This window comes from Anopheles moucheti, chromosome 3 (genome assembly GCF_943734755.1).
Source record: "Anopheles moucheti chromosome 3, idAnoMoucSN_F20_07, whole genome shotgun sequence".
NCBI lineage: Eukaryota > Metazoa > Arthropoda > Insecta > Diptera > Culicidae > Anopheles > Anopheles moucheti.
The window spans coordinates 9,249,275-9,261,673 of record NC_069141.1 but is presented as its reverse complement, the minus strand read 5'-3'; the positions used below and the strand labels follow the sequence as shown (position 1 = coordinate 9,261,673).

General features: G+C 45.2%; 2 protein-coding genes and 1 pseudogene across 3 annotated transcripts; all 3 read right to left on the bottom strand.

The window, feature by feature from the left end:
- Window positions 1–664: 664 nt before the first annotated feature.
- On the bottom strand, window positions 665–3,479 carry LOC128303897 (uncharacterized). Its single transcript, XM_053040981.1, has 5 exons — window positions 3,428–3,479; window positions 3,047–3,086; window positions 2,894–2,911; window positions 951–2,775; window positions 665–884 (listed from the first exon to the last, which is right to left on the bottom strand). Exons 1-5 carry the CDS (start codon window positions 3,477–3,479, stop codon window positions 729–731), a joined length of 2,091 nt encoding a protein of 696 aa, XP_052896941.1. The 3' UTR covers window positions 665–728.
- A 688-nt stretch (window positions 3,480–4,167) lies between these two features.
- Window positions 4,168–9,497, bottom strand: LOC128302522 (keratin, type II cytoskeletal 3). Of its 2 annotated transcripts, XM_053039362.1 has the most exons (7): window positions 9,276–9,497; window positions 7,254–7,312; window positions 7,128–7,166; window positions 6,905–7,064; window positions 5,203–5,473; window positions 5,049–5,118; window positions 4,168–4,686 (listed from the first exon to the last, which is right to left on the bottom strand). In XM_053039362.1, the coding sequence occupies exons 2-7, from the start codon at window positions 7,297–7,299 to the stop codon at window positions 4,568–4,570; spliced, it is 705 nt and encodes a 234-aa protein (XP_052895322.1). In that variant the 5' UTR covers window positions 7,300–7,312; window positions 9,276–9,497; the 3' UTR covers window positions 4,168–4,567. The 2 variants fall into 2 exon arrangements, with proteins under 2 accessions (XP_052895322.1, XP_052895321.1); XM_053039361.1 differs by having other exon boundaries at window positions 6,905–7,166.
- Window positions 9,498–11,125: 1,628 nt separating this feature from the next.
- LOC128304761 (uncharacterized) lies at window positions 11,126–11,936 on the bottom strand (annotated as a pseudogene).
- Window positions 11,937–12,399: the final 463 nt, after the last annotated feature.

The window sequence follows — 12,399 nt, the reverse complement described above, 5'->3', positions numbered from 1 at the left end:
AGATGATAAAAACTGGGGGAGTTAGACGCGGATGCAGAAAATAACTTCGGAGAATGAAACTTCTACGCCATACGTGTGGCCTCAAACATGGAATAAGTTTGCATCTCTTCATTTGGTCAGTTCTAATTATTCCTTCGATTTATAGCGTATTTTTGCACTGTGCATTGTTGAGACTACAGGTAAGTTGTTATATCTCCTGTCTAGAAAACCAATTCGGTGAGTGTCCTGGGAACGTTTTTAATATCAAGCACCCGACAGGTCGAACTTCATGCTGGAGTTCGTTCCCCAAACCCGAGGTTCTCTGGAGGATCCTTTTAAAGTTTTTCCACGCGTTTTTCATGTATAAATCATCCAATTTCCAGAAGCATTCACTCCATGTGTAGGGATATTGCATTAAGGTATTGCGACTACACCGAATACCCAAGTTATTTTATATCTGCTGATCGTCTTTAGACTCGTCTAGCAGGTTTCGATTTCCCATATCAATAGATTGAGGTTATCGTTTAGGGAATAATGATTTCTGACGTCTCATTTCTCAAACTTATTTTAGCATATAGTAAAGTAAAACCGCCAACGTTTAAAAATGAGTTCGAGTTTTATTGATCAAATGTCTTATAGACTACATAAGTTAATGCTTAAAGAAATCAACGTAAACACCCCGCATCGTAAACAATGTGAGCTCCTTGAATCGAATCCAACGAAACGATCGAGTTTCCCGGGAACTTCCACTACGTGGTGTGCAGACTGTACGTGCTGACCTTGCCATCATCCTCTACGGTCGTGGTGGCCGCCTTATATCCGGTCGTTTTACCGTTTATATTATGCCTCTCGCTCTCCGCCGTCGAGAGCATGCTGGACGTTTTCGGTTTACCGTCCTCACCATACTGTGGAAAGGCAAAATAAGACTCTGAGCTACTCCTTATCGACCACATAGAACTAGTTCTACTTACGCGCTGTTCTGAAGCCCACTTGGAACTGCTGGACCAGGATTTGGTACGCTGGAAGCCACCGGGCATCGTGCCCAAACTGTCCGATTCTCCGCCGAATCGCGTATCCGTATCGAATGTACCACTGCCCGTCACAGCACCGTTGTGCACGTTCTGAGCCTGCATCCGGGCCAGCGATTCCGACTCGCTCATAATGTCCCGAAGATCAGTATCCGCACCGTACCCACCTGCGCGGCCTATCGCCCCGAACTGACGACCGAATTCATCGTGCGTGATGGGATAGTGGACAAAGCTTCCAGCGCTGCCAGCCTTATAGCGATTGTTGTGCGAGGAGCTGAGGGCAGCGGTATCAACGTACTGCGAACCGTATGATGAAGAGCCGGCTGGAGCGTAGTAGCCAGGTCCGCCAGCACTTGAGCGATGTTCCTGCTGTGAGGATGCGTACCGACTAGATGAGGAGGTAGCACTGCCTGCGGGAACTGGCTGGACTACGAGCGGAACGTTGAGCGAGTTTTGGGAGTGTCGTTGCTGCTGGTGTTGCGATTCAGAGGCGCTTTCATAATTCGACGTGGAGCCGGCCCCCGACACAGGAACGGCAGCGACGTACGTTGGAGAGGACTGATATGTTTGACGGCGCTGCGAGTCAGCTGTTTGGGCTGTACTGTACCGGGTGGTAGAACCCGTATTGGGTACGTATGAACCCGTACGAACGTAGGAACTTTGTTGCTCAGCACGGCGCTGCGAGGAAGACGAGGAGGATGTCGGAATCGTTGGAGCAACCAGTCTTTCGGTACGGTCGGTCGTTACACCATCAACTACGTCCTCGTCCTGCTCTTGGTTTACCTTTTCCTGAAAATCGAAAGACGATCGAGCTGGGTAGAGATCCGATTGGCGCTGGACAGTTTGCACCGAATCGGCACGCTGTTGCGTTCTCTGTTCGTCGACACGCTCGGAGTGTATCGGGGTGTAGACGTGGTTTAAGTTCACCACTCGTCCGGAAGAATCGTATGACGTTGAAGAGGCGCTCTCCTCGGTTCGTGATCTTGACGGTGCGTAGTACTGCACGGAGGAACTGATCGGTTTCGCGTACATGACGTACGCTTTCGACGGATATTGTCTATACTGATGGTCGTGCTGAGCGATGTGTCGTCCGGAATATTCACTGTTAGCTGCCGGATAGGTGACCGGTTGTACCAGCTGCTGTTCGTTCGAGGCAGCAGAGAAACTGGAACGTGCATTAAAGCTATTGCTAGATGACCCGCCTGCAGGAGCCGCAGTGTAGACTACATTGGCAACCACTGGCCGACTGACTACCGATCGTTCGTTACTCGATCGTTCGTAACTACTCTGGGAAGCGTGGGTTTGTGGTGCCGAAACGGTATACAGCAGTGGCTGTGCGAAATTCGCCTGGGTCCGTCCATGGTCGGCACTGTACAGTGCCGCTGCAGCAGGTTGTGCCGATCCCGAGCTATGCCGGGAGGAAGATGAGCTAGAATAGCTAGATCGTACACCTGACGTCGATGAAACAGCTGGATAAACAACCGGACCGTGCACATTCTGTACCGACGATTCTGACATTCGCGATGAACTTGCCGAATATTTCTGAGACGATCCGACGGCACCTGATGCGGTTCCGGTTGATGTAAAGCCTACAATGCCCTGCCCAACCGTTTCCACATCACTTGCACCATCGGCAGTGTAGCTGTTGTAGCAGTGAATATCACATGGTCCAGTAGTACCGCCACCGGCCACCAGGGCCGCAGTCTGCAAACGCTCCGCTGCCGCTTTTCGGGCAGCATTCACCGATGACTCATGCTGGGAGTAGTGTCTAAGTTGAGAATTATTAACGAAAGAAGAGATACAATTATCAAGGGACGTCAAGTAATGTTTATAGCGTTTTATTATTGGTCTTTGGTTTGGTGAGCTCACGTTTACCAAATACTTACATTCCAGTAACGGCCGCACTTTAGGGAGATAAGAGGGAACCAGATAGAACCAAGCAAAGCATGCAAGAGCAGAACGGAATGAACAACGAAACATTAAATCTTGGCTGCACCACTGCTAAAAGGACATAAAATCCGCACTAAAGCTACACTTACTTGTTATGCACTGAGATATCCTCACTCCAAGATGCGACGCCTGTGTGTGGAAACATTTACAGCAAAAAAAAAAATGCAGCATTAGTAAAGTTGATTGGATGTGGAATCGAATTCCAAGAACTTTACTCTATCACTACACCGATTCTAGAACCTGCCATACCAGGAGATAGGCGGTGGTTCGTAGTTCACTCCCATTGCGATAAGACTAAAAATATGACTATGACGTTCGGCACCATGTTTTTACGGCAGCAACATTCGACGAACGCTAACCAACACGAGGCACACGAGAATAAAACTGTTTTTCAAATATTCTACAGCTTTTTTAATACATTTTAAATAATGACGATCATTTACACAATCACCTCAGTTGAAACAGTTTACCTGCGTAGCTGTATCCAAGTAACAGGGTTATCCACACGACACTTTTCCACATGTTGCTTTGATTTGCAAAATGTGTTCCACTGCCTTACTATTATTCTATTCTCAATATATTAAGCAAGACAAGGTTTGACACGATTCCACGCTCCCTACTGTGGAGCTTATAACTTGTGTTTATAAATTGCAGTTAATACTTCTGGGTGCTCCACTCGGTTGAGCTATTCGACGAGAACTGAAACTTTTATAGAACTGGTGCGTGATGTTATAGGGCACGATGGAGTACCGAACGGCACGATCTAGTTGCTTCGCATGTTTACACTCGCTAGCTTCGGCAGGATGACCTCAACTCATATCGATTGACATCCGTTATCAGGCTTCGGCAGGACGTGGGCCACTAGGAGGCACACAGGGTATGATGATCTTTAGCTGATACAGCATTGCGATTCCACCACGATCCGGTGCTTTGTAGCCTTCCGATTTCATTGGTAGTGGAATTTTGAGGAAGCTTCGATCGTATTACTTCCATTATCAGCTAGTCGGGCGGAAGTAGCTCCTAGCAGGAGACACACACAACCCGATGTCAGTAAACGCAAAGTCGGTCTAGGTCAAGCAGTACCATTCATACGAGCCGTTGCCAAGGTCGGGAGATGAATGGGACAACGCCCTGTGGCTGATGGACACTGGCCTTGCAATGTTTAATCCTTATAACAAAACAAAGAAACGCTGCCTCCAATTCAGCTTGCTTATATCTCTTCTGCTTTATTCGCAAAGCCACCGTACAGCGGCGAATGCATTAAATTATTAATAAAAAGGTTCCAAAATGTATTAAAAATAAAATTGTTAGCCGTAAGTACGCCTTGATCGCAACACACGTTTATTGTCCGGTGGACTATCGCTACGAGCTTCCTCGCTACTCCTCGTGCACAGCCACAGCAGCATTCGCAACACGCTCCGTCCGATCCTGAGAAGGTTTCTGTTTTCTGTTTGTGATTTAATGCGCACCCCTGCAGGAAGCAGCACACTCAGGGGGTAGTGGTGATTGTTTACTCTAAATCTACTTCCAGTCCCGTTTCGCAATGTTTAGGCGTTTCGTTGTGAACGTTGGGCATGTCGCATGTCGGTCGGTGATGCGTAAGACGCAGTTTAGGAGTGTACACGATGGGTCGTCACTTTGCCATTATCGTTCACCGTCGTTACTGCTTCACGGTGCGTCTGGCCATTGATGTTGGAGGAGGACGAGAAGCTGGACACACCGACGAATCCTGCAAGTGGAAGCAGATGGTTCATAGCGTCAGAATTTTTGTGAATGTGCAATCAATCGTCGACTGTTTGGGAATTCCGATGCTTATGACTATTGTGATGATGTGAATATAGCGTTATCTATTTCTGGGAAAAATGCGCAGTACTTTCCACGATGTAAACAAACCGAACTGCAGTGAAATTTTGTTTTGAATCAGCATCAAAATGCGGGACTATAACCTCTCACTTAGACACAAGGCCTGGCATTTCTGGCTTTCTTTGACTTTATGTACTCAGCACCTAGATAGTCACCTCTGCGTAAGAGGGTTAGGTCCAAACTTGGTATATCAGCTTAAAAAGAATCCAACCCAATCTGTTTCTTTACCTGGTTTGCCATTCTGGAAGCTGGTCGACTGTTCCGATCCTCCGAAGCGAGTGTCCACATTGGGTACAGCCTACAAAGATACACAAAACATATTCCGTATTATAATGGGACATCTTCAAGAACATGCTTGCTCAACATCAAACTCCACACATACCGGATTGTTTGGATAGATCGAAGCCGTCTGATGGAATCCACCCGGTCCAAAGGAGGCAGAAGAGCTGGCCACATTCGGCGAACCAAAGTTACCGGCGGGATAACGTGTGTTCACGTAGTTGCTACCACCGGCAAAGCCGGGTCCGTACACTGGGAAAGCGCCAGCCCCAGCACCGGCACCTGCGAAACCGCCAGCTCCGAACGCACCATTAAAGGCGGCCTGCTGCTGCTGGAACAGAGCCTGCTGCAGAGCAAACTGCTGTTGGTACAAGCTGGAGCGGAAGGAGATGGTGGAGAAAACAGTTGTTAATAGAGTTTCCAAACTAAAGCAAATATAACACCAACTAGAGCGCTAACACATCACACGTTCTACAAAACATTAGTGTGAGAAACACTTGGAAAGATTTTTTTGAATGTGGTTAACCATTGAGACGAGATGACGAGGAACTATATCGCTAGTATGGATGGAATTGCATCGCACAATGGTAGTTACAATGGATTTGAACTGTACATTAGTCATGAAACGATTTATATCACTCGGTCCAGTGTGGATTCCTATCGGAGTCTGGAATGAAACGTTTCCATGGCTGATCGAGATTCTCAGGGAAGCGATAAACTTTTCACTTGTCCTTCAGTTGGTAGATATAGATGAAGATCTTCTTAAACTCTCACGAAACGATTCCAATTCTCGGGTTCCTCACTCACGCCCTGGATCGATCGTGTCGATCGATCATACTCGTCCAAATACAACGGGGATGGAAAAGGTTAACTCAAGGTGACCAGGGTTCCCAAAATTGATGAGTTGTGCATGCATATGCTGCGCGGTGATCGGTGCGCAATCTGTTGCTCCCGTATGTACAAACACAAACAAACAACCACAACGACGCCACACAGATCCGTGTGGCTTCCAATTACTTGTTCTGCCGATGCGCTGGTCTTCCCCAGCCGGGATTCAGCAGTGATGCTGACGCTGATGCCATCGCTCCCGGTCCAGAATTGGATTGCGTCATCGTGCTATGAGAGACAGAGAGCCGATCGCGATCGTATACGCGATGTTTTGTTTTGCCATTGCGGCGGTTTAAACAATTTTTTTAAGCGATTTTGGGATAGGGTTCAAAACCATCACTTAAGAGTCCAAAACAACAAAGCAAAAGCTACAATAAAAGCTGCTGAAACTGATATACGCAGTACCTTTTTGTTGCGATCGTTTCAGCGGCAGTGTCAATTAGCGAAGCTTTATAGCTGGTTTGCTGGTTTTGCGCAACTAAGCGAAACAATCAAACCCACTGTAAAAGCATTCAATCTAGTGTTCTTTTTTTAGTGCTTCAGTGCCAAGGTGGTGCGAGAATTTACTAGCTCAAAAGCGGCAATAAAACATCAATATTCCTTCACGAAACAATCGGATGAGGGAAACAATTCCATCATCCATTCAACCAGCTTATAATGTGCAAGATATTCCTACTTTGTGCTTTGCTTTCAAGAATCTTTCAAATATGGTGCTCGAGTTTCTTAATGCAGGTGCATTGGGTAAGCAAGTGCAAATGTTAATAGGATGCATATCCGAGAAGTCTAACGAAAGACTACCCATGGATGCATATCTGAGAACCCTAACGATAGCTTACAGACCTGACCAGACACCCAACCATCACCTATAAGCTTCATACACAATCATAGAGCAAAGAATCGTTAACATTTGGTATTACTTGGCAAAGTTCGCCTGAATGCCCTGGAAGAAGTTGCTGAAGTCAACCGTCGGGCTGGGGTAGCCGCCAAATCCGGGCCCAAAGCTACCGGTGCCGGCACCGACCGCCACACCAGCACCGTTCGGTGTAGTGAAGTGTGTCGTGTAGCCGCCGTTATAACCTGTGTTACCATGGGGGAACTTGTCAGCATAATCGGTTCCAACGGAGACTTGATTATAGAGACCTGTCGCTTTTCCGTCCCGATAGTTCGAGCTGGAGTATCCTGAAATAGTTGCAACGCGGTAAGCTATTATTAGTATCGGAATATTCTTCCATACATGACACCTCAAACTTGGTGTCGTATCCTTACCTGCAGCGGCACCAGCTACTAACGTGCACAGTATGAGAAACTTCATTTTGCTTAATTACCTACAAGAGTGGACGAATGAGAAGGAACCAAAAACGAGCGAAATATATTCGAATGTTAAAATCATTAGCTGCGTGACTTTTTATAACATCCTTCCCCCCCAAAAAAAACACCAAAAAGGAACAAAAACTGCTTTCGTTAGACGTTACCGGTAACAGACCGAAGATCCGGTTAGCAAGAAAACTGATCAGCACAGTGTGTGCCGTACGGTAGTGCCACATGCGCGTTGCTAAAAACTACTTTCTCCGTCCAAATTCCAACCTTATTGGGGGGCAGTTGGACCCCAAAAATGGACAGAACCGATCAAAACCCACAATGTCCCAAAGCACCTTTATCTTCACGCTCCATGAAACCAACCTTCTTTGCCTATCGTTGCCAGCGGGATTCATCTCACTGAAAGCTTTCGATCGCACTACACGGACAGTAAACCGTCTTTTTAAAGGCGTTTTACCTCAGATTACGTATGATATCACCCCCGAACAAAAAAATATACACCAGAATGGTCAACAGCTGAGCAGAAACTGAGGAACGCATTTAAAAATAACCTCATGCGCAGAATCGTTTCGCCCGAGCGAACCGGTTACGAGAAGGGGAAGAATTAGTCATTCGTTGCAAATAATAAAAAACACACGGTAGACGCTAAACCGCTCATGGTACCGAAAATAAGTGGCAGACCACACAGTCTGGCCCCAAACCAATAACAGATAAGCACAAAATGTCACATAGTTCGTAAGATGTTGATAATCCCATTTAAAAGTATCAAACACTTAAACTCAACAAAATGTCTCACGTTTTCATGAAGATAGAGATAAAGATCGTGGATCATGGAACAAATGACACACAAAATATTTTAACATACTTTAACTAAACCAACAATATTTTTTAATCCTATATCTGGTGGCTGCTGACTCAGCAACGATGAAGATGCTTTAGTTTTGTTCATTAATTTAAATTTCATTTAGATTCATGTCCATGGTTAACCAAATTGCACCAACGAAAGATCAGACAACACAACAGAGTGTCCTATTTGCATTGTCCGTAAACACATTAAACCACAGTCACGTTCGTCGCTTCAACTCTTCCAAGTTACTAACAATAACAAACCAAGCAAGCTAATAATTCCTTCCTGCGTGTCTAGGAATGTATTCAACTACACAAACTTCATCGGTCAACAGTCAACAACCAGCTCCTAGCCAGAGTATCACAAGCAAACCAGTTTCTGGATAGCATCGTCGTTGTACTTCCCCATCGTTAAAGAAGAAACTCACAGGCTCAGGTGTGTGTTAAGGGCGGTTGCCGAAAAAATGAAACCGGTTCAACAGTGTACGCGGACTTGGCCCGGCGGACGCGTTCTACATCCAATGTGAGGTTTATTTGAATATGAGGTCGCCAAGACTCGACTACTGTGTGAGGTTTGGGGAGGTCTGGTAAATATGCCGGCACTACCACACCACGACGCACAAATTTCAGATCAGATCGTGTCGTTTTCATGGTCAAGACCGGCAGTAGATTCAACTGGTCGAATAGCCGGCATTAGCACCGGAGCAACACACTAATTGACACCAGGCACAACCCACAAGGTTATTCGTCGTCGGCGTTGTCGTCGGCTCATCCGAAAACCTTCGTCGAAGCGTTACTGATAAGGGTGAGGTGAGCATACACCATAACAGTTCGTTTAATGAAGTTTGTCACTTCTCGTGCACAGCACAACAGTTCTTGCTAGGAAGCTGATCGTCCATTTCGTTCGCGAATTGAGAGATTATCTCGCGTGGTATTCGTTTTCAGTCAAAAAAAAAAACATCACATCTCTGTATGCTAAACCATCTGCATGACTGCACTCTGCTACGCCGCGGTCAATCGCACCGATTACATTCAGTCCTGGTGTGTCAATGTAACAATCTTTTTTCGCAACGATTGCAGATAATACTTCCATCTACTATCGCATAATCACATTCATCCACTTACACTGCAGCTCACAAATTTAGCAGCGATCGAATAAATTCTCTGTTCAAATGTACAGAAAAAGAACCCAGCACAAATACACACACTCAATCAGAAGAACACGCGAACCACGATCTGTTCGGAAGTCAAGTGCGCGAATGGAACGCAACCGCGACCGAGGATGTTGTTTTATACGAACGGTGATCGCGAAGAGCGCAAAGACGCGATCGCGAGCACAGGCGGAAGATTCAGCCGGCGCTCGCAGAAACGAAGTAGATAAACGTGCACAACGCAACACTAAACAAAACGCATTTATAAGCAACGATCTCGCACCCGCGAGAGAGAAAAAAACGCGCTATATCATAAACCGGTTCCGGATGGGTGTCCGGTTCATCTTTCTGCATAATACGTCCCTCATATCTGCAAACCGAAATCTGCGCCGGTACGTCTTACGGTTCCTACGGCTGTTATGATGAATATACATCCAAAAACTACTGCTGCCGCTACTGCAAAACTGCTTTTAATTGTCATTATTGATTTTTAAAGAGTTAATGAAAATAAAGTTAGTTTACTTCTGGGGAAGATTTTAATAATAACTGATCCTTGCTTAACAGTGCCGTCACAAAATACCACCAGTGACATTGAACTTCATTGCGTACTACGCATAGAGCCCAGCACGATCGAGGAGCTCACTAGTGTTGGTGGTGGCGGTGTTTAAGGGCGAAGGACATACCCGGTTTGTTTTGAAAAACAACTACAAAACAGTCATTCACCTTCCGAAGGGTGTTTCGGGTGGGTTAGCCGTCGTGCGTGGCATTGAGTTCTTCCTACCGGCTTTTGGACGACACCCTTCCCAAGAGGGTAAGTATATCAGTACATTAAGCGTATTAGTGTTAATCTGTTTCAATTCGTGTGCTTTGTGTGCAGTAAAGTACAGAACAAGAAACTTTATACAAATTTTGCATTGACTGCATTGATCCCGGATGTATCCTATTCTCTGTTGATCGTCGCTTTCACGATTCTTCAATCGCACGGTTGTCCGGATTTCACATTGGGATTTCCCCGACAACCTAAACAATGGCTAATTTTGTGGAGACGTGGAAAAGATGAGAATATAAGATGAGTTGAATTTTTGAGTTTAAATTCATGAAAGCAGCTCAGGCAGCAAAAATTATGGTTATGCGTTCACCTTTATGGTGGAATTATGATGTAGCTCAAGAACTGTTTTATAGGTGACCAATTCATTTTAAGGGCACAATCAATTATTACGTAACAATTCGTCAGCTCTCCACCACCCTTGTTTAAAAAACGGTCATGCAATTTTCTTCTTAACCAATTGCTCAACACGTTACACCCCATTTAAAACAAACACCAAAAATTATTAGTAATTTAACTTATGCTAATTACTTATTAAATGTGTTACAAAATGTTTATAGACAAGCTTTAGAATATGTTTTTGAACAACATTCAAAGCAAATAAAGAAAATATTCCAAGTCCTAGCCCACTATTTTGGGTCATTTCTAGAAGACCTACAAAATTTCATGACATTTCTATTAAGATGTCGTATCCCTGGGATGCAATGGGTTAAATTGCATCGTACTTCAACAAATCCATAAAGAAACAAGTAGATAAATAACAAAGAATTTATATGCAAATTCTTAAAATAAATTAATTTTTCATAAATACGCCATGAAGCAGAATTATAAATACATCTTATGTTGTGTTATATAACACAGGTACTATCCTCCTCACCACCTTAATAGCGTTACGTAATAAATGGATGTTCCCTTATTACTGTTTTATCGCATTGAATATAGTTGTAGATTTTTTTTTCATGAAGGTATTATTTATTTTCCATTTTCTCAACATTCGTTCTCATCCCAACTGTAGCTACAAAAAAATGTTAGCCGAGTTTTTTGAAAAACTTGCTCCAGCGCCTGCTCAGCAATGGTGTTTTGGAGTATCCTGTTTTGCGGCTTGTACCCGAACTGCTTTCGGCGGTTACAGAACCATGCGTTGATCCAGCAGATGCAGCAGAACCAGCATCCGTGTTGCCGTTCGTCGAAACCGATCCACTATGGCTACGGATTAGATAAGAACACATTTTATGTTACATAAAAAGCACTCTCTAGCTGTTATATCGCTCACCTTATAGCGATCGGTCTGTTGTGTACTGACGTGGCGATAGATGTCGAATGGGACACGGAAACTCCCGGCAGGGCTACACCACCACCCGTTCCCGGTGGAAAAACACCCGGTAGAAGGGAGGGTATGATCGTGCCAAGAATTGGCAGAACGGCTGGCAATACAAGCGACGCTCTGCGATAAATGGTTACCAAAACAAAAAGACCAAAGGAATCACACACTATAAATCTCTACAGGCACCGTTTACTACATTTTGTTTCCCACAGCCACCACTTACCCAGGAAACGTTTTCGGTTCCTCGCCGCTCGCTGCCACACTCGTCACCATCAGCACGCAGCCTATTAATCTTCCGTAACGCATATTTTCGCTATTGCAATGCGAGTAAAACTTGCACAAAAACTACCAAGATCCGAGCTTCGCCGGATGATACTCCGGCGGCACTTCAAATCACCGCCAAAGCTCGTAATGAAATCAGCGATCTGCAACCAAACGCGTCCGAGGTATGCGTCGAGCCGAACGAACAACAAGCGCCCATCCATTATCCAGCACCATCCAGGGGTTTAATAAAACTTTTAAACTAACCCAACCCCGCTTTGGTCACTGGATGGTGCAGGGGTGGTATTTGAACCGTTTCGTAGAAATACACCAGCACGTGGGGGAGGGTTTTGGAACGACTCAAGGTTAATTAGGTACGTCGTCAAACGTCGGCCACGATCGACGATGGGAAAATGATCATCATTTGCGTCTGTAAAAGGATTCGCTTATAATTTTGCAATGGGGCTGATGGTAGATCGTGGTTGTGATTGCGCACGTCTAGTGCAACTGATGCAATCGTGCCGTGCATGTGTGTTGTCATAGCATGTTGGAGAAGCACTGAATAGGTTCGTGTTGTTCAAAAATAAAAGTAGAGTATAAAAAATGTGTTGCAATCAATAGATACGAAGCAGGAAGAATGATCGCTCCCATGTGGGATTCGATTCAACCTAAGCAATTCAGCAATTC